This window comes from Netta rufina (genome assembly GCF_964035555.1).
Source record: "Netta rufina genome assembly, chromosome: 2".
In the NCBI taxonomy this organism is placed as follows: domain Eukaryota; kingdom Metazoa; phylum Chordata; class Aves; order Anseriformes; family Anatidae; genus Netta; species Netta rufina.
In genome coordinates, this window is record NC_140124.1 from 1,066,156 (window position 1) to 1,086,189 (window position 20,034).

The 20,034-nt window shown below is 39.1% G+C and overlaps 1 protein-coding gene across 2 annotated transcripts in view; it reads left to right on the plus strand.

The window, feature by feature from the left end:
* The window catches only part of SMARCC1 (SWI/SNF related BAF chromatin remodeling complex subunit C1), a gene marked incomplete at its 5' end in the record, with an annotated part of 82,047 nt that overhangs the window by 11,188 nt on the left and 50,825 nt on the right, over positions 1-20,034 (plus strand). For both annotated transcript variants that reach the window (XM_084282207.1, XM_084282208.1), the window contains 11 exons: positions 2,892-2,973; positions 3,862-3,954; positions 6,752-6,821; positions 9,080-9,149; positions 10,185-10,260; positions 12,108-12,233; positions 12,922-13,040; positions 14,343-14,467; positions 15,219-15,278; positions 15,943-15,980; positions 18,394-18,515. In XM_084282207.1, coding sequence (XP_084138333.1) covers positions 2,892-2,973; positions 3,862-3,954; positions 6,752-6,821; positions 9,080-9,149; positions 10,185-10,260; positions 12,108-12,233; positions 12,922-13,040; positions 14,343-14,467; positions 15,219-15,278; positions 15,943-15,980; positions 18,394-18,515 — 981 coding nt within the window. The remainder of the gene's footprint in view (positions 1-2,891; positions 2,974-3,861; positions 3,955-6,751; positions 6,822-9,079; positions 9,150-10,184; positions 10,261-12,107; positions 12,234-12,921; positions 13,041-14,342; positions 14,468-15,218; positions 15,279-15,942; positions 15,981-18,393; positions 18,516-20,034) is intronic.

A 20,034-nucleotide genomic window follows, 5' to 3' on the forward strand; every position in this document is an offset into this window, starting at 1 on the left:
GTAAGAGCATTCCTGGAACTGACTGTTTCTGTGGCCCACAAGAGCAAATTAAAAGGCAAAAAATCAAGTTATTCTAGTACAGCTGGTTGTTTTTCAGGAGTTGTTTATACTCCTATCAGCTAATTGGCTCTCTAAGATGGTTATATCAGAAAGCCATTAGTCTTTTTTTTTCCCCCTACTCTGATATTGCCAACACCCAGGATGTGATATCTGTAATGTTCTGTGTTTGCGTCTCTTTCAGGAGCGCCTTGCTACCTTTCTGCCTTAAGGCAAAGGAGTTAAATATTCATGAGTAGGAAATACTTAAACATTCCGCTTTCTTTCCTTAACAAATTTGGTTTTCATTCATTGAAATTTGTCAGCAAAGCTCAGATACACAGCTGCCTCCTCTCGTCTCACTCTCTTGCTGATTCCTCAAAACTAGTGGGTAGTGCCTTGTGTTTGTGCATGTGGGATGTAGAGGGAAGTAATACTTGAATTTAACTCTGTGGATCAGACTTAGATCTTGGAATGTATCCTTCACTGACTCAACCAAATAATATGTGGTGTTTTTGCCTGAAATATGATATATTTTTTTAATGGTATGCATTGTCGCTCTTGCTTAACCTGTTTGTGAATGATCTGTCTTATAGGAGAAGTACCTTTCCTCGTCATAATAGGTATGTCTCAAAAATGCACTTATCCAGTGCAGCTGGACATACCTTGTCTATCACTGCAATTCACGTAGTTGTTGGCTAAAACCTGCCAGAGGGTATCAGTTAAACTGAGGACAGAGAATTGGTACTACCATTTTATCTAAATGGGCAACTACGAAGTGTTATTTCTTAATATATTGACATGCTTCTCTTAACGTATGGATTTCAGAAGCAGGTAAAAGTCTGGGGGCATGTATAGCATCAAGTGAATCTGGTGTAGATTTTAGGCAACCAAACGTAAAAATTTTGGTCAACCTTGAATGCTTTAAATGTCTTTTGTTTCACGGCTACTGAAGATTTTTTTTTGGGGTGTCTTGGAAAATAGTTTGTATTTATTTGGCATTTGTTTTCTTTCACTTCCTTGAAGCTCTGTTACACTTACCTGAGAAGCATACATTTTAAATAGGCTATAAAGCTGTCAGTGCACAAATCCTGGAGAAGATCTTGGCTCTTAAAATCCTGTGCATCTAGGTGTAAAATACTTTAATGCATTAAGTTGTGTTGTGCAGTGAACTGGCAGACTTCTTGATGACTTCTACTTCTAGAAGTCAGCATTGAGCTTTCAACATGCACAACGCAGTCTAGAGAGGTCACAGTTTTCTTTTAAAATTACAAGAAGATTCTAATAAACATGTCAAATGTTATCATTAAATTATTTGCCAGGTCCTAAGAGTCCATTTGAGGATAGAAACAGGCTTAGACTAATAGCGGATGTTTGCTGGTGCTGCCCAACGCTACAGCATATTTATGTGGTGCCACCTGCTTGGACAACTTCTTTTTGAAAATACTAGAAAGCCTCACGAAGAAAAACGTGGTGGCCTCAGCTGAGAGGGGTCTGTTAAATTTAGTAGTGTAATGCTGGTGGGATGCCATTTTTGGGTAGTAATGGATTTTGTGCCTCAAAATCAATTTTGCTTTGGTTACCTTCATTGTATATTTATGAACTTTTAAAGATTGATTTGCTGTGTTACTGGAAACAAGCTTGTGTTTAAAAGAAAGTGCCATTAAGGATGCGGCTGCAGCAATAAATTCTTGTGCTTGAAGTTGGGTGTGAAGTGAAAGCAGCCTGTCAGTCACCCCTGGGTAATTAGAGCACGGCTCCTTCGCTGCATTAAGTAGCATCTTGTGCTAAAATCCCGATTGCCGCCCCGACCGCCAGCTCAGCACTCTGGTTAAGTGCATTTTCAGGCTTATTGACAGCTTTTTTTTCAAAACTAGCAGCACAGCAGTGCACCAGGCAGTGTTTGACACCTAAGAGTCACCAAGCTGATCATCCAAAGATGCCGTCGTGCTGAGGTGTGCGGGGTCAGGCCCAAATCCCTCTGAGGCCCCAGCAGCCCCGTACCCATTTAGTGGCCCTGAGTCGGTGCCAACGCAGGTGCTGAGCTGTGGCACTGGTGCCCTTACTGTCCAGCCTCTCCAGTTCTCTGGGGACACTGCTCCAGTTCTTCAGCTGAGGTGATTTCATCCATGACTTCTGCACGTGTCGGGGGACCTGGCAGAACACATGCTGAGGGCTCTCGGGGTTCTTCCTCCCCAGTAGAAAGTCTCAGGCTGTGTCACTCCCTCCATTTCTTAAACCCGCACCGTTATTTCCAGAGTTTTTGATTACTTTGTCAATGAAGTGGGGAACTTGAAAGCACCAGAGTCCAATAAAGACGATTGTAAAATGCTGACATGGATTATTAGCGACCTACATGCTGGGGGTGGGGGTGTTCTCAGGCAGGTCTGTGGTTCAGGAGATCCCATATAATGGGTTGCTCTTTGTTCCTGGGTTAGCATCTGGGACTGGTGGGTGGGTGCAACTAAAAATAAGGAAAACACAAGAACTTGTTCGCGAGTTTCCCCCTCTAGTCATTGAAACCTACCTTGAATATTCGATTACGTTCCCTATTTAATTATCCTTTGCAACTGTAGTGGAATGCACAACCCTGCTACAGGGTTTTTGCTGGACAATTTTGACCTTCACGTTTCCTAAACGTTTCACAAATCAGTTGCATTTTGCTGATTGCTTCATGGTGATTCTTTTTCTTGTGAGAGTTACCAAGTGAAGCAAAAATATTTCTGATCGTGCTTCAAATGTTGTTACATAGCTACCGCAGTATACTGCTTTTTATGTCAAACATGAAAGATTCTTTACTACTGAATGGAGGAAAGTTATTTTTTTTAATATTTTTGAATCATTTCCTTCAACAGGCGGAGATTTGACCTGCAGAATCCATCCCGAATGGATCGAAACGTGGAGATGTTCATGAACATTGAGAAAACACTAGTGCAGGCAAGAAACTTGTACAAAACCAACTAGTTTCTCTGCATGTGTTCATGTGCTCAGGGAAAGTGATTCACTAGCACGTGTACCTTGGTTGTGATCCACTGAAGAGCTTCATCTGTAACATCTGGGGGTGCATTTTAGACTCTCACTTGTTTTATCAAATGTACAGGGTTACTACCAGAAGGTAGTAGGTAACAGCTGCGTGAAGTCTGATTTGAAGTTATTTTTTTCCTTTTTTTTTTAATGCTGCATGTGAATAACAGAGTATTTTTCTCAAAGTCAAAAACCTGTGGCTTATACTCAAATAAGATAGTAAAAATGTAACTTTCAGGTGCTTGTCAAAAATGGAAATAGTAGGAAGGACAGCAGAAATAAATGATACTTCCTTATTAAGAAGTATTACTATTGGATGGCTGCTTTAACACATAAAGTACATGTTAAAATTGCAAATAGAACAAATGTATGTGTAGACTGTAGAAGTGCACAAATCTGCATGGCAGATGAATTCCTTTTCCTGTGAAGTCTTCCAGAACCTGTCAAAAATTCTTTGTAATCCAAGACACAGTTTTCATTAAAAATGCTTTTGTGAAAGTGGGAACATAAGAACAGCTACAGTGGGTTGAGTTCCTTCATCCATGATAATGTCTCTGACAGGACTAACAGCAAATCTGCAGAGTCCAGATGTAAACACACAATAAGGCTGTGGTAGGGAGGTTACAAGGGAACTAATATTGTCGTAGGGATTTTGGAGCTGGAATTAATGTCTCGTCCCTGTCTGATACGTGCAGTTCCTTTTGAGCTTTTTCAAGCATTGGTGATTGTAACAGGAATTTTTTGGTTTATGTCACAGATGGCCTACTAATTTCTTATTTAATTTCCTATTCCCTCCTCTAGAACAACTGTCTGAGTAGACCAACCATCTACCTCATTCCAGATATAGAACTGAAGCTGGCTAATAAATTAAAGGATATTGTCAAACGCCACCAGGTAACTGTTATGTAGAATTACTTAAAACATGTGTCTCTTGTAACTTTATAAGACCAAGTGTATTTGTGTGCTTTCAGCATAACAGCTGCATTTGGATTGTGTCTCGACAGCACAAGGCAGCAGCAAGAAGTCAATTAAGACCAAATGTTAACTATTTGTAAAATGCCATTAGCAATTATCCTCGCATGGAAACAGAATCATAACTCTGTTCAGAAAGTAAATCTGTTGAAGTTTAAAGTAGTAACCAGTTTGAGATTTATGATTTCTCAAAGACTTTGCTGCTGGGAATTCCTGCTTACATAGAGCAGAAGCTCACAGTTTATCCAAATGTGAGATCAAAAAGGTAGCGTGTCATACAACTATTCTAGATATGTGGGAACAAGCATATAGAAGTTTTAATCTTAAAAGAGGTAGTGATTTTTTTTCTTGATTTATTTTACTTGATTTTTGTCTTGTGCTGAACAGAGCACAAGCAACATCCGTCTCCTTTCAGGTAGTGTATTTCCCCAAGAGTTAACGTCTTGCCCTTGTGATTTAATACATTAAATGATGAACTGAACAAGATGAATAGCTTCATCTCTTCAAAATGTAAACAGTCTTGTCACTTGTCTTAAGAGAAATGTTCTGGAAAGCGAACTCTTCTGACAGATAGGACCAGGTGAAGAACTGGCTCTGGATGAGATAAAAGATTACTGCTGGTTACAAGCTGTTTAACAAAAAGAGTAATGGAGACAGCACTGAAAATACCTTGATGCAAGTAAAAGGATATTATTTTAAAAGATCTGTAAACTCTCTGGGTCCCTTCTCACCCAGACTGCGGTGGTTCTTCATCTGTGAATGATTTAAGGGACTCTGGTGACAAAACTGCCTGCTTTAAAAGGGATGTGAAGAAATAAAAACAAATTGTTTTGAATTCTGCTTTTTGAGTTCTCTTCCTTTGAAGAATTCATATTCTCAGAATTGTTCAGAATTCTTAATTTGTGTTGCTGCCAGTGTTTTCTCACTGTCTTGATTTTTACCCATTGTCATTTTCTTCCTTTTCTTCCCCAGTAATGTAGCTCCTTTTCCCCAATGTTTTCATGTCCTGCTGCAGTCTGTACAGAAGAGCTGCATCGCTCTTGCCCCAGCAAAGTGGTAGTGGGATCTCTGGACTTAGGATCATCAGGAAGATGTTGTCCTCCCTGCAGTCTTTGCTGATGAAGATGTTACTGCTTCTCGTAGTCAGACCTTGTCTGATTTTTCTTTATAAACGTTGAGGATTCTTTTCAGAAGAACCAGAATAATAATTTAGGATCTTGAAAGCAGTTAAAGAGTGAGATGAGCATTTATATCTATCTATTTAAAAAACAAAGTGTTCTGGCAGTAGAGAACTCGTACATCTTGTTATGCCTCCAGCTTCCAGTCGTATTCAGTTCAGCAGAGGCAGGAAATAAGCCTTATATTTTCCTTGCATCCTTCAGAAAGCTGATTTAAAGTTATCTATCCCTTTCTCTTCAGTCAACATAGCATCTAGAAAGATTTCCTGTTCTCCTAGTTTCTGTGTATTGTTTATTTGAAGCTCTTTAGGGAACAAATGAAACTTACTGATATGATTCATAAAGGTCAGGTTAGATACCTGGAGAGTTCTCTCCAGCTCGTGGGCAGTGAAGGGAGAATTTCCATTATTGTTCTTGAACTCTTTGCAGGTCCTTCAGTCGTGCCTAACCACTTTTCTTCTCTTTGAATGATGATAAATTCTTCTCACTTTCTAGCTTTCTTTTTTGCTGCTATTCAGAGCACCTCCTCTCCTTCCACCCAGTTGTGCAAACTCTTGTTTGGGGTAGAAACGATCTTTTCAGTCCCTGAAATCGGAGTAGTCTCTGAATATTTCTACCATAACATAATGCATCTTCATGCTTTTTGAAGTTTTTCTCCTTTTGATGCTGATCACTCCTTCAAATAAGTTGTTCATATATTGTTTGCTTTAAACTGTCCCATCTGCTCTTAAGTCCTTTAAATAAATCTGTCAAATAGTTATGGAGTGTAAATCTTGAATAATATTTTCATAAAAAAAAGCTATAGCAAAGCATAATTCCTCTTCTGCAAAAGAGCCTGAGTTCTGTGAATTTCTGCTGTCTTTGCCAAAGGCTATTCATCTGTGGAGACTGGCAGTGTCTCTGCAGCAACTGGGAGAATCCGGCTGGTCCCCCTCATGAGGAAAGGAGAGGGTTTTCTTGATTATGTGGTATTATGCATTTGTTTAACAGATATCTAGTTATATAGCAGAATCTTTTTCCATGCTGATGTAGGTTCAGTAGGTGTATATATGTATAATTGTGGCATCTACATAAACACAAGGAGTCTGCCTGTTGCCTCTCATACATGAAGAAAATTCTTCTAAACCTTCAAGAAGAAAAATTGTGCTTGTGTCTGATTATGTGACTAAAAGTTGTGTAAAGTTAATGTTTCTGATTTACTCCCTCCTGTGATGTAGGAGTCTTTTTACAAAGAGTAGGAGTTCTTGTCATTTAATGTACAGACTTGAATGCTGGGGATATCCTTCTCATGTTAGCCATTTCTAGTTAAGTTCCCACTTGTCAGAGTTAATATCATGTAAATTGTAGTATTTAGAAATTGTCTCAAAATAATTGCTTTTTTCTAGTGCTTATTAGAGCTGGGATTCTTCATGGTTGCGTTGTGGTGAGCCTCAAATATTTCTAGGTTGCATGGAATGTGAGTGAAAAGAAATGATTGAGAAATTTGGGGTAGTGTGAAGGTTTCTCATGCAGTGTTGTCTTTCATTTCACTCTTCCCACAGGGAACAGTAACTGAAGAGAAATCAAAGGCTACCCACCACGTTTATCCAAGTCCTACCTCAATGGATGATGGTAAAGATGCTTTCCAATTGTTTAAGTGGAAATAATCTTGTAACTACATTCTGTTAGCGCTTACGGGAGGCTTCACAGAGGCACAGAATGTTCTTAGCCTGCTCCTGAGAGCTACTTCCAAAGTGTTTTTAGCATTAACAACTCCAAATCAAATCATCGTGTGTCCTACTTCTGTTACGTATAACACTCACGTCTTTAATTGAGGTAACCTTTTCAGGAAAGGGTGCATAACACTGACTACTCTTCAGTGATTGGGTTGGAAACTGAGCTATTAATATTTGTTGAATGCATCATTCAGCGTAATACAAAGCAAATGAACATTTTCTTTGTCCCAAATAACATGCTGAAAGGGAGCAAAGCCTATGGGTCTGGAAGAACTGAAGAAGAAATCAACTTAGATGAAAAATGAAGGAATGATAATGGATGTGGGGGGGCTTAAAATTGAAGTTTCCACTGTTTTTTAACTTCCTTGGTGTGTCTGCCCCGTGTGCAAGAATTGGTTGAAATGTTGAGTGAAGCAGCATTAGGAAAACATGAGATGTGTGAAAGGTCGTAGATGCCAAAGTAAAAGGGAGTGAAAAACTTTCTGCCGTGTTCCACTCTTCCCAGGCAATAGATTGGGAATGCTGATATGTTATCATTGCATGTGGTTTGGCAAGGTGGATACAATAACATGTAGACTCGATAGATTTGGGTCGTTGGCTTTATTATGATGCAGTCTGTCTCTATAGGAAATAGGCACCTCAAAAGCAATTAAACAGTTGTATCCTTCAGCGAGTAGCTAAAACAAGCTCTTATTTTTTTTCATCTTAAATACATTTCATTGTCTAGGGGATGATTGTTGTTGAGTCTGAGCTTTGCTGTCGTTAAGTTTGCTTTTTCTGGCAAGCCCTGGCATCTGATCTCCACTAGATGGAAGTGTTCACTTCCATACTGGAATGGTCACGGATTGTTTGTCCGCTGGTTCTTGGCTTTGTGTGTCCTGTACTTCTGGGAATATCGTGTCTAGCTACAGCTTTGTATTTATTTTTAACCACCTCAGGTTCTTGGAAAAGGGTTGAACACAGTACTTTCTATCTGTCTTGTGGGCAGTGAACATGCAGGTGTGCTAGATAGAGCTCTCTTGCAAAGTCTGATTGCAGTAAGGTGAGAAAAAAGCTGTGAATTCAAGCAGGGTAACACTATACAGGTGCAAATATTCAAGGTTTTTCTCTGGGACATACTTTTCTTTGAGTTGCAGGGGATAGGTCAGATGTGCAGTGTGCAGTTAAAAAACAAACAAACAAAAAAAAAACACCTTAAAATACCAGTCAAACTGAGCGTACACCCTATCACAAGATCAGCAAAGCATTAGTGCTGCTCAGTAAGCCTGTGTTAACACTGATGTGAAAGGAGAAATTTGAAATCCAAGTCTCACGAAACTCCTGGAAATGTTTTCTTTAAAGCTGGTTTCATCACCACTCCCCCATCACATCACTCTCTTCCTTCAAAATTTTATTCTGTTCCTGCCGTCTTCTTAAGTATATGTTGAGGGTAGAACTTGGTACTGGAAGGAGAGAGGGTCTTGTGAAATAAGTGTAAGTCAATAAAAGAAGCTAATGAGGGGATTCAGAAGTCGTAAGGATTAAAAAAAGAGGAAGAATTTACCAGCTGATGACAAAGTGTCTTGGGATGTTTAATTTTTCCATTTGCACAATTTAAAAAAAAAAAAAAAAAAAGTCCTGACAGACTGGAGAATCTCTCTCTTGTTACCTCATTTCTGTTGTCTTTAATTAGTCTTCAATGAACGTCATTTTGGAGGATTTGCTCTGTCTCATCCCAACCTGACAAAGCACCTGGGAGATGAGATGGGACAAGATGAGCTGACAGTGCTTCTACCTGTCAGCCAGCAACTCCCCTCCCTTCTGTGGAGGAGCAGATGACTGTTTCAAGCCCCACTGGGTCTTAATCATGAGCTTGTTAGGGTATGAATATATATGGCCAGGGCAGGAAATGTAATAATTCGCTGCATTAAAATGATTTTACTCGTGTAACATCTGTCGTATACAAGCAGAGCACGTGAATGTCTATGCATGGCAAAGTTAATGCAGGCAAGTGTATTACTGCTGCAGGTCAGGACACCGTAATTTCATTACAGTAGACTTCATCAGGGAGAATTGCAATGACTTCTCTATGCCTGGCTATGGAAAAGCAGACTAATGTTTAGTGTGCTGAGTGTTAAGTCTGAATCTGATGCTAGATCTCTTTCCCCTTTGCAGATGAATGGCTGAGACCTGTGATGAAAAAAGACAAGCAGGTGCTGGTACACTGGGGATTCTTTCCAGACAGGTAAATAAAGGTGGGGGAGGAGAGCACACCCCAAATCTTTCTCAAGTTTGTTAAAGGCAAAGTACTGATTAGAATTTGCAAGTAGGTAAATCCACGTCCTCAAACAAGCTGCTCTTTCAGGTTGCTGAATCCTAACTTTCCTGAAATAGGCTACAACTGTGCTCTTGTTCTGCAGAGCAGCAGGCTCAGACCTGTCTTTGACTCTTCCTAAAACGTAATCTAAACAGGCACTACTGCATTCCTGTTGTTTTGATTCTGAATGACTGAATGTCACTGTTTCTGTTCCAGAACAAGCAGTGGTTGTCTTACAAGTATAACCACTCAATAATTTAGTATTGTTTTTTTTTTTCCAAGAATTGAAAGGATTAATCAGTGGTTTTAACACTGATCTATGCATACTGATTTATGGTACTGTCAGGTGGGTGAAGTTAGAAAAGGAGTCTAGTCTTCTGCAGAGCCAGTAGGAAGGCTGCAATTTCCAAAGGGCACGGTAAGCCTTTCCACAAAGTTAGTAAGACTTTAAAGCCAAAAAGGAGAATAGTGTTTGTGGGAAAAGTGGATATAAACAATAGCTAGATCCTACAGCAGGAGGGATTGAAGTAGAGCATGCAATCTTAGTCTAAGAGTCTAGTATCTCTTGCTTTAAACTCATAAGAACAGAAACGACTTAATTACTGCCAGAGTTTGAACAGGTGACTCAAATTTTTATCTGTACCCCTGAATCTGGAGACTAGATGTGTGATTTCAAGCTGGAGCTGACTTCACTGAGATGGATTCTAAATTCAAAAAGCTAATAACATGTGTTAGATGCCCTCGACACCTCCCTTTTCAGTGTGCCCTATTCCTGTAGCAGAAACCAGTGATTATTCTTTTGTTTAACTTTCATTGAGTGGAAAATTATTTGCTATTCTATCCCAGCAGTATGATTTGAACATGTCAAAACTGCTGAATAAATATCCCTGCTGGTGATCTTTCTGGATGAGCAGCCCAGGGGACCAATTTTGTTGTTTTTTTTTTCCTGACTCTTCTCATTAGCTATGACACTTGGGTTCATGCCAATGAAATAGATGCTGAAATTGAAGATCCTCCAATTCCTGAAAAGCCATGGAAGGTAAGTCTCTCTTAAACAGTTTCTCAAAGTTATTGTATTGATATAGCTCATCCCCAGGTGTTACTGGCTAGATGTTTTAATGCGCTGCTGAGTATCAATGGCTGCATTTCCATATATATGGAAAAACAGCACTATTTCCAGAGCTGTAATGAAAATACCTGAAACATTTCCTTGGTCTGGGAAGGAATGCTGTTGAGAAATTTCTGGGGAGTGAAAAGGGCAAATTAATGCATCTCTGATAATGTCAAAATTACCATGTTTATTTTGGCATGACTTGAGGTGGTTTGTGTTAAAAGTAAATCCTTCCCCTGCTGCTGAAACGCAGCCATCTCTGGGATGAGACTGACTGGGCATGATAGTATTATACAGTATTTAAGGAGGAGGTTGGGGAAAATACTGTATCTTTATTTTTTTTTTTTTTTTAAGAATGTTGTTAGAGGAAGGAATTACTAGTTAGAAACCCCAGGTTATTTCACACCTCTCACTGGGTTTAAAGCATTTTTTGTGTGGAGAAAGTTCATCTGTTCCTGTAAGAATGGAAATGGCCAAAAATATTAGGGCTTAGATTATGTGGAAATTGAGTAGCTTCTTTATGAGAACTTTGGAGAACTGAAAATCTGAAATTGAATTCTATGGTACAAGTAAAATCTTGTTGTTCTTCTTGAATTATTATTGCTGTCGTGACAACTTAATTTCCAGCAAAGTAGAATAGTGGTGTGGTTTTAGATCATGTGTGGCCATGGGCTCCCTGACTCCCCTGTTTCGCCTGGCTTGTTTGTCTTGGCTCGGTACTGATGTAGGTACCAGCTTCTGTATGCCCTCAGGACCCTGCAGGGTGCAAGTTTCTTGATTTGACTGAATTTACCAAAAGCCTTGATATTGCTAAAGAATTGTGGTACACGAATGCATGCAGCTGTCCCTAGAGTAAGAGCCAACGTGAACGTCTCTGAGAAAACCAGCGGCTGTTTAAAGAATCCCTGAGGGTCTCATCTCATCTTCCTTCATGGCAAGATTCACTCTAATGGGAGCTCTGCTCTTTGCTGATGTCACAGGGAGGAAAAAGATCTTTCTGATTTAGTTCATTGCAAGAGGACAATACAAAGCAATTGCAATCGAACAGTAGTAAATACTCTTTTATTGTCCTATTATTGGACTTCTTTTTATACATAACGTGGAATGTTGTTCTGTATCTGTGCTCCTGTGCTGCTAATCTGAATAGCAGAATTAGGAAAGGGCAGCTCAGGTCAGAAGGTAATTTGGTCTCTTCAAACACTACTTATTCCTAGTTGTTCCGTGGAAATAAATGGCACATACTATGCTTTTTGTGTATAAATCCACTGAAGCTCAATTTATTTTCATTGTTCAGCTATGTGATGTGAACTAGAACTTATTTGAAGATGGTATTTTAAGTCAAGATAGTCAATATTTTCTTTTCAAGATATGGCCAACTCTGCCTATTTTTTTTGTCTCCATTGTGGCACATTATATCTGCTAAGGTGATCTGTGTTGTACTTGGAGGATTTTGATGGTAATTTTTGGCATCAAAAACATACTATTTCTGGGACACTTAATATAGAGCAATTGTCCAGCTGTGAGAACTGACCTCGCTCTTCAGATGACTTAAAAATGACTGAGGAACAGACAAGGCATTAAGTAGGCTTGGAGGCATGTTCATCCTTTATTGCATTGCCTCAGAATTGTTATTGTGTGTAAAACTCAGATGTCTGTAACTTGAGACCCTAAACAAAACTGCAGGTATTCCCTTTGTACTATTAGGTCTGCTGTGGAGTTAACTTTTCAAAAAAAAAAAAAAAATCAACACGTCAATATATTGTTTTGTTCTTTAGGTTCATGCCAAGTGGATTTTGGACACAGATATATTCAACGAATGGATGAATGAAGAGGATTATGAGGTAGATGAGAACAGGAAATCAGTGAGTTTTCGGCAGAGAATCTCCATGAAAAATGAAGAGGTAGGTGGTTCTCTGCTTATGAGTGACCTGTTGAAAAAATTAATATTCCTTCTCTATGCAAAAGTTGCTAAAATTCAATCTGTTTGAACAGATTCAGGTACCTATGATAATACAATTTAGTTTAATTTTCGTCTGACGTTTCTTCTGTTACGTCTTTTCAGAACTGTGTGTCCTTTTGATTTTTTTTTAATTTTTTTTTTTACCCCCATCCCCCTTGCTGAGGACGCTAAGAGATCAGACCCGCTTTGTACTTTCTCTTAACCGAAACCAGGGAATGCATTGAACAGTGTCGTTTGATTTCCAAATTTTCCAATTTTTGTATCCCTCCTGATGCAGGAAGTTAGGACTCGAAAACATGCCCGTTTAACCTTGAGGCCAGGCTGCTCGATGGGAAATCTTTCCTGATGGATAGAGTATATTGAACACATCAGAAATTAGCTGTTGAATCTTGCTCATATAGCACAGTTCTTATATAGATAGTTACTGTGGTATCTGGGGGATGGCTATAAAAAAGTTAAGGTTTTCCACAATGTCAGATGTGTACTTGGAAAGTATGGAGCTGAATATGGTGCTTGTTATATTACTACTTTTAGCTCCTTTGTTATAAGATGTGTTAAGGAAGAGTAGCCTACAGCGTTTCAATAACTGTAGTATTTGGGATGAGCTAATACCTTCATTTCTCTAACAGCCTGTACGTAGTCCAGAGAGGAGAGACAGGAAAGCAGCAGCAAGTACAAGGAAGAGAAAGCATTCTCCTTCTCCACCCCCCACTCCTGTGGAGTCAAGAAAAAAGACAGGGAAGAAAGGGTAAGTATCTAATTCCTGGAAGCTGAGGCTAATTTTCTTGAAGATACACTTATGGGAAGATCTGTCCTCTGTCACTTTTCACACCTTAGATAATAGTAGAATAATTGTTTCTGCAATAGATTAGTGTGATTTTGCTAGTGCAATACATATAATTTCCCTGCTCCTCCATAGAAATGTATTGCCTGCAGGTGGAGGAGAATCTAGTGCAAGTCATGATATTATCTGTTCCTCAGTGACAAGGTTCAGTGCTGCATTGGGAGTAGTAGAACTTGCCAAATGAAAGTTACTCAGCTGCTTCTAAAATAAACCACTTCTGGTAGTGAAAGCAAATAGTATGTGTATGCTTTTTGAAGCAGAGAGACACAAATTGCTGCATTTAACTGAGAAGTTTTTAATCTACATAGCCAGGTGTCTTAAAGTCCACTTCTCAAATGTCGCTTTACTGGAGTAGCACTTGTTGATTGCAGCTGGCCTACAGATTGGTGTTTTTTTGTTTCTTATCCCCTCGGTACTCATTCAACCTTTAAATAAAGGTCAAGATTATATGCATATAACAGCTTATCACTTATGGGGTTTGTGCATGGTATGGAGGAGAATACTTAAGTCCTTAAAAATTCAAGTCTTGCTTAGTGGTCTTGTGGGGCTCTGGGAGGAGAAAAAAAAAAAAGGGACTGGAAATTTATCATCTGAGATGAGAAAGAATTAGCTTATTATATGACTTTTCTGTTCCTAATGTCAAGTCTGAGTTAAATCCTGTAAGAAGAAGCTTAGGTGATTCTGGCTCTGTTTCCAAAAAGACTTTCTCTCTACACAGAATTGATCATAAAATACATTTTTTGTTAAAATGAGGCAGTGTGCCTTGAAGTGGTCTGTCACATCCTCTGTTCTATGCAGCAGATGCCTTTATTGCAACTTTCCTAAAAAGGAAAAATGTATGCAAACCACTACTGCCTTGAATCTCACTAGTATGCAGGTGTTGCCAACATGCTGGAGACAGTTCTGGGTTGGAATTAAGAATTTATACAGTGGTGTTCTACAGTCTTGAAGCAAGATCATTAGTTATTTGAAACCAAGAGGTACTTCTGGGTGAGAATCTGATTACATTGCGAAATTGAACTTGATAGTGTCCTTTCAAATGTTATTTTATTTTAGCAATATGGAGGGACTAGTTTTTGTTAACTCCACAAGCACCAATGTTTTCACAAAAATATGTTAACCCGATCCTTTAATCCTGCTACCTAGTGAAGAATAATGTCTAGGTGAAAACGTCTGATGGTTGTAGCTGTATATGATCTCTTTTAGACAAGCAGCCTTATATGGGAAAAGGAGAGGGCAGAAAGAAGAAGATGAGCAAGAAGATCTTACAAAGGACATGGAGGATCCCACACCGGTACCTAATATAGAAGAAGTGGTACTTCCCAAAAATGGTAAAATATGTATAAACTGGATTCTTTGAATGTTAAAAGAATTGCTTACACTGTATAGAGAAAATAAATGTGTTATCAAATCTTTGGAATACTTCGTGGCCATGGGGCCAGGTAGTCTGTGCTCATCCAAGCTGATCTAGACGAGAATCTGAATGTGACTTCCAAGAAAGGCAACGAATTCACCTTCTTCAGGCTTCTTGAAATACATTTATGACAGTCCACTTGAATGTTTAGTTATGCCTATTTTGGGCTTGCTCTTGCCCAGTGTACTGAGTTCATGTGTCAGGGCATGAAGTTTTCTAGATTAAAAGAATTCTCATCAAGTTAGTGGAAACTCTAGTAACAGGCCTGATGCAAGGGAAAAGCATCAATTTATGCAGTAAGTAAAGATAGGTCAGGAATAGGTTAGCCTAGCCAGTCCTTAACACCAAGACATTTTGGGTGTCACATAGTTTGGCGTTCATCTGGTTTGAATTTGCATGTAAGAATCGTTCCGTGTTGTGCAGGTGGGAAGAGCACAGTACAGTGACTGCCTCAATAGATGCTGCATTGTGTTCAGATGGGAAATTAGAGAGGAGCCAAATAAATGGTCTGTTGTTCTCCAACGACACTGACCAGATGAACTCTTCTGAACTGCAAAAACATGACCAACAAAATGGTTTATGGATGAGATATTAAAAACATGTTAAACTTTGATAATTGTATCTTGTCTGATGATTAATCATTGGGATTTCGATCTTTCTTTTTACAGTGAACCCAAAGAAAGACAGTGAAAACACACCTGTGAAAGGAGGAACAGTAGCGGACCTCGGTAAAACAAATGCAAAAAGACACATGAGTGCACACACACCCCTTTTAGGAGTAAAGTCGTGCCTGTGGGCAACAGAATAAATATTTTTAACTCTCAATTTTAAAAAGAATCTATAATTCTACTCTTCTATTGAACTAATGAATTTTTCATATGTATTCCAGCTGGAATGTACTTACTGTTTCCCTTTTTAAGGCTTTTTCCTTGTAGGCATTGTTTGTTTCTTCTGAAAGTGACATATGAGCTCTTTTTGGTATATTTTTTTTCCTTATTGCGTGGATTAGGCATTAGGGTGAATCACAGGTTCCCTGAGCTTTGCTAGTCCTTCGGCATAAGAGAGAAACTAGTGTCCCATATCCTATTATACAAGGCTACATCTAGGGCACTGGGCCAGGCAGTAATTAATTATGGGTTCCTAAGTGTGGAAAAACTCTAATTATCCTTCCTCTGTATTTCTGCTCGTATGTGTTCCTTTGTCTGGGATCATTGGGTGCCTGCATATGGATGAGATTGTCTTAATGATGTGTGGTCCACTCTGCTTTTCTTCTCACTTCCCTCCCAAAACAAATGAAGCAGTCTTTCCAATTAAGCAATTGCATGGCTAGAAAGGATTCTGAGTAGTCAGGTGCGTTTTATTAGTTTAATTCCTGATACTTTTACCTTTCAGATGAACAGGATGAGGAGACAGTGGCAACTGGAGGAAAGGTAATAGCAGTCATTTCATACTGAATTTGGTAGAAACTGAGATCTGCATCTTCAGAAATTTACCCCTGTAATGTTTCTCAAGTGATATATGAAATCAAATTGGTTGCTGGTGGGCATGTTGGTTTGCTATTGTAAAAATCCTGTGAATAGCGTGAGATTATTCTGTATTTACAAATCTAAGATTTTAGAAATGAGTAACAAAAACAGGTATAAAGTATTTTTTAAAGAAACTGTTTTCAGATTCAGGTTTCTCAAAGGCTGTGCTTTTTCTTTAGGTTTCAGGACTAAATCTAAACCCTAAATACGTTTTCTGATCATTTTTAATGGATTTGCCTGTGTAGTGTCTGTATCTAATTGCCTTGTTGGTATGCCAGGCACTATTCTTAACAGCTTGCTGAGTAAGATGCCTGTCTGATCAGGCAGGTAAGAAAAAGATCACATCTGTGTTAGTTCATACGTTGCAGACCTGTTGACACAGATGGACGTGTCCTTAGTTACACATTAAGAAAATCTGACTTTCTCTTCATACTGATGTATTTCCAATCTTATTGTATTTCATTATAAATATCCAATATATATCTGTTTTACAGAAGTGCTTAAAAATACTTTTTCCAAGTTTTAAATTGGGGAAAAAAGACCACTCTAGATAAGAAAAATGCTGTTTAGCTAGTAAGTAACCTTTCTTACAGGTTTTAGGCTCTGGTATCACACTAAGGAACAGTGGGTTTAAATATCTTGGTATATATACACATGGACACGTTGCCAAAATTCTTAGGTGAGCAATGTGTTTCAAGCTAGGGACACCATCTTGAAAAGACAGCAGGCTTTTCCAGTATGAGAAATACTCTTTTTTTTTTTTTTTTTTTTTGGTGATGCACTTTCTCCACCCCTGCATGTAGAATGACCCCTAACTGTGGAACTCGTGCTGCAAGTGTTCTTTCGCTGTCAAGTTGGAAGAGGCTTGCTTTTATGATCTATCCTAAATGTTATGTTTTTTAGTGTTGTTTTTTTTTTTTTTTTCTTCATGGTTTTTCTCTTTACTGAATGTGTTTTTGGAGGAGAAGGATATTGAAGTTCTGGAGATGAAGAGAGGATTAGCAGAAAGGACTAGCAGATTTCTTTTCAGAACAGCCAATGTCAGGTCCAATGTCAGGTCACTAAATAGATTCAGAAGGATGCCTTGTTGTCTCTGGAGGAATTTAATTGCCTCAAAAGATGCAACATGGTGGTCTTAAAATCTTGCTTTAGGGACTTGATTGTTTTTAACAGCCTTTTCTGTTTCTTTGAAATCTGACTGGCTTGGTAATTCAGATAAAGAAAATCATTAAAAATTGAATTGCCTGTGGTCAGGTACGGAGCTCAACTATCAGTTGTTCTTTGTTAGAAATGCACAAGAAAAGTGATCTAGTGAAAGCCTTAAATTGCCTCTGCATACAATAATCTGTGCTGATGTCATATGTAGTCTTAATTTTCTGATGGGCAAGCCGTGATTTCTTTAACCTGTTAACGCATGTGACCCATTATCAGCACTTCATGCCTTCTTGTTAGAACATCTCCTATTAACTTTATTACCAACAGCCTTCCTAAAGAAACCTCTGCCCCCTCGTTCTTGCATCTGGGATCTATTAGTCTAAGTTCTAGCAGGAAAGGTTTGTCCATCTCCTGTAACAAACACAGGATGTTTATATTCTGTGCCAGAGTTTTCATGGCATGGTTACAATTTGAACTTAGTATTTCTTCTTCACAACAGGGAAGTATCCAAGACCAGCTTTATGATCGATTAATATGAGTTTATCCAAGCAAAAATGTAGGGTAATGAGATGCAGTTTTGCAGACGGGAAATTATTACCACTGACAAGTGTTTCCCAGTAAAACTAGGAGAAGTAATGAATCTGTTTTCTTTTAATGTTCTTGTGAGAAAGTTCATAGGAAAGAGTGGCAAAAAATAAGTCATCTTTACAAATAATAAAAATTGTTGCAGCGTCAGTATCTGGAGATGGCAGCAAGAGCAAGGCTGACAACTTGCAAAATTCTCTGGATTTGTGCTGTATTTATGTCTCGTTGCAGTATACTGCAGTATTGAAATGCAAAGACGTTCTCCTATACTTAGACTTCAAATTTTATAGACAAGACTTGAAGCATGATCTAGCTGTATTGCCAAGTATGTTCGTAAGGTTTGACAACTGTCCCTGTAAAAGCTTTTTAGTGGCTTTATGCTTCCTTTATTTTTTTTATGAAAGCTGATTGTTTCTTGTCCCTGAGGCTTTCCTCACTGACAAGAGATTGCATCAAAAATTTTATGCTGCAGAGGATTGAAAAGCATTTGTTACAGGCTAACTCCGCTGCCTGAGAGTTCTTAGGTATCTTCTGTTGTTTGCAATGTGTTAACCAGTGCATTTCCTCTCTGATACAGGAAGATGAAGACCCTAACAAAGGCGATCAAAGTCGGTCAATTGATCCAGGTGAAGATAACGTCACAGAACAAACCAACCACATCATTATTCCAAGCTATGCATCTTGGTTTGACTATAACTGGTAAGAAAGTCATTTGATACCGGGCACGTAGAGTTTTGAAGGTGGTTTCTTGTAAGTCATGATAAGAGCTGAAAGATTTTACTTCCTTTTGGGTCTAATTCCCATGTATAGGTACATCTTTCCCACCCATAAATTTTCCCAAGATGACTTCTGTCAGTTTTGGGGAATTGGGAGTGAGGAAGGGGATTTCAGATAGCATAGATATTCAGTCTACCGTATCAGCATTTTTTGTTTTGCATTGATTTTTAATTCCTTTTTCCTTCCCTACTTTCCTGATAACTTGCATGAGGATAAGTCCTCAGTTGTGCAGGGAGGTCGGTTGTTCCATTTCAAGATCCTCTTTGGAGACATAGGTTTGTGACTTGATATGACCACTTAACTTGCTAGGGTAACACTGATTTTCTCTGTATACTGAGTTTTTTGTGGTGTGGGAATGAAAGTCTCTCTACAAGTTAAAACTCTTCGGTAGGTTTTTGTTTGTTTTTAATAAAAAGTTACTTTGGAAACAGGATAAGGAATGGATGTCTGGGAAGTCTGTTCTTTGAGCATGCGTTCCTTCGTAGCTCTAGGAATCAAGGCAGTGTTTGGACTGGAACCCAAAGAGAAATACTGGGACACTTGAGTACAAGGATTCACGCCTTTGGTTCAGTTCTCAGCTCTGGCAAACTTTATTACATGGAATCAGTTGCTTGGATGATGTCTGTGCTAGTAGCTTGAGTTGACCTAAATCCTCCTAAACAGAACCATCCATTTTCTCAGTCCCCTGGCTCTCCCACTTGGAGATGGTCCTGGAAGCAGAAAAAACAAGGAACACAGCCTTTTATAGGTGCTCCAGCTGCTTTTGAGCAGAGAAGCTTGAGGTGTACGTACAGTTCTGTCATGTGTGCAGAGTGAAATGCTGCGTAGCTTGAGCTAATTGAGGTGTACTTTAACCCGAGGTAGGTACATCTATAGCCTCTGTGCTCAATTCCCTTTTGTGATATGAAGGTACAGTAATACTTCCCTACTGGGAAAATTATGTCAGTGGTGACATTTTGTCATGAGCTGACTCTTCTGTTATTGTACAGGTACCCTCTGGGAGCAGTTGGTTAAAACCTCCTTGGGGTGCATTTGTGGTAGCAGTAGCTGTGAGGGTGTTCCTGAGAGCTAAAGCAGCCTGTGAAGCACAGCTCAGAGACTAATGCAGCATTTCTAAAGAAACAGAATGAACTTCTCACTGGCTCAGATGTAGCCGTGCTGACCTTATAAAAGGCAACCTCAAAACATCTCTGTGACGGGAAGAGTAGGTATCCATAAGGTAGCAGGATGTGAAAAAAGCTTTGATTTTTGCATCCTAGTGCTCCAGAAACAATCTGCACATTAAGCTGATTCGGCTTTGAGGCTGAAATAGCAGCACAACTTTGGGACTGACATTTTGGTGTCCCTGAGCACTTCTTTCATCTGGAGAAAGGTTTCTGTAGTCCTGGGGATGTAGAGAGCATATACTTAGCGCTGTGCGGCCTCAGACTTCAGGTGTAAC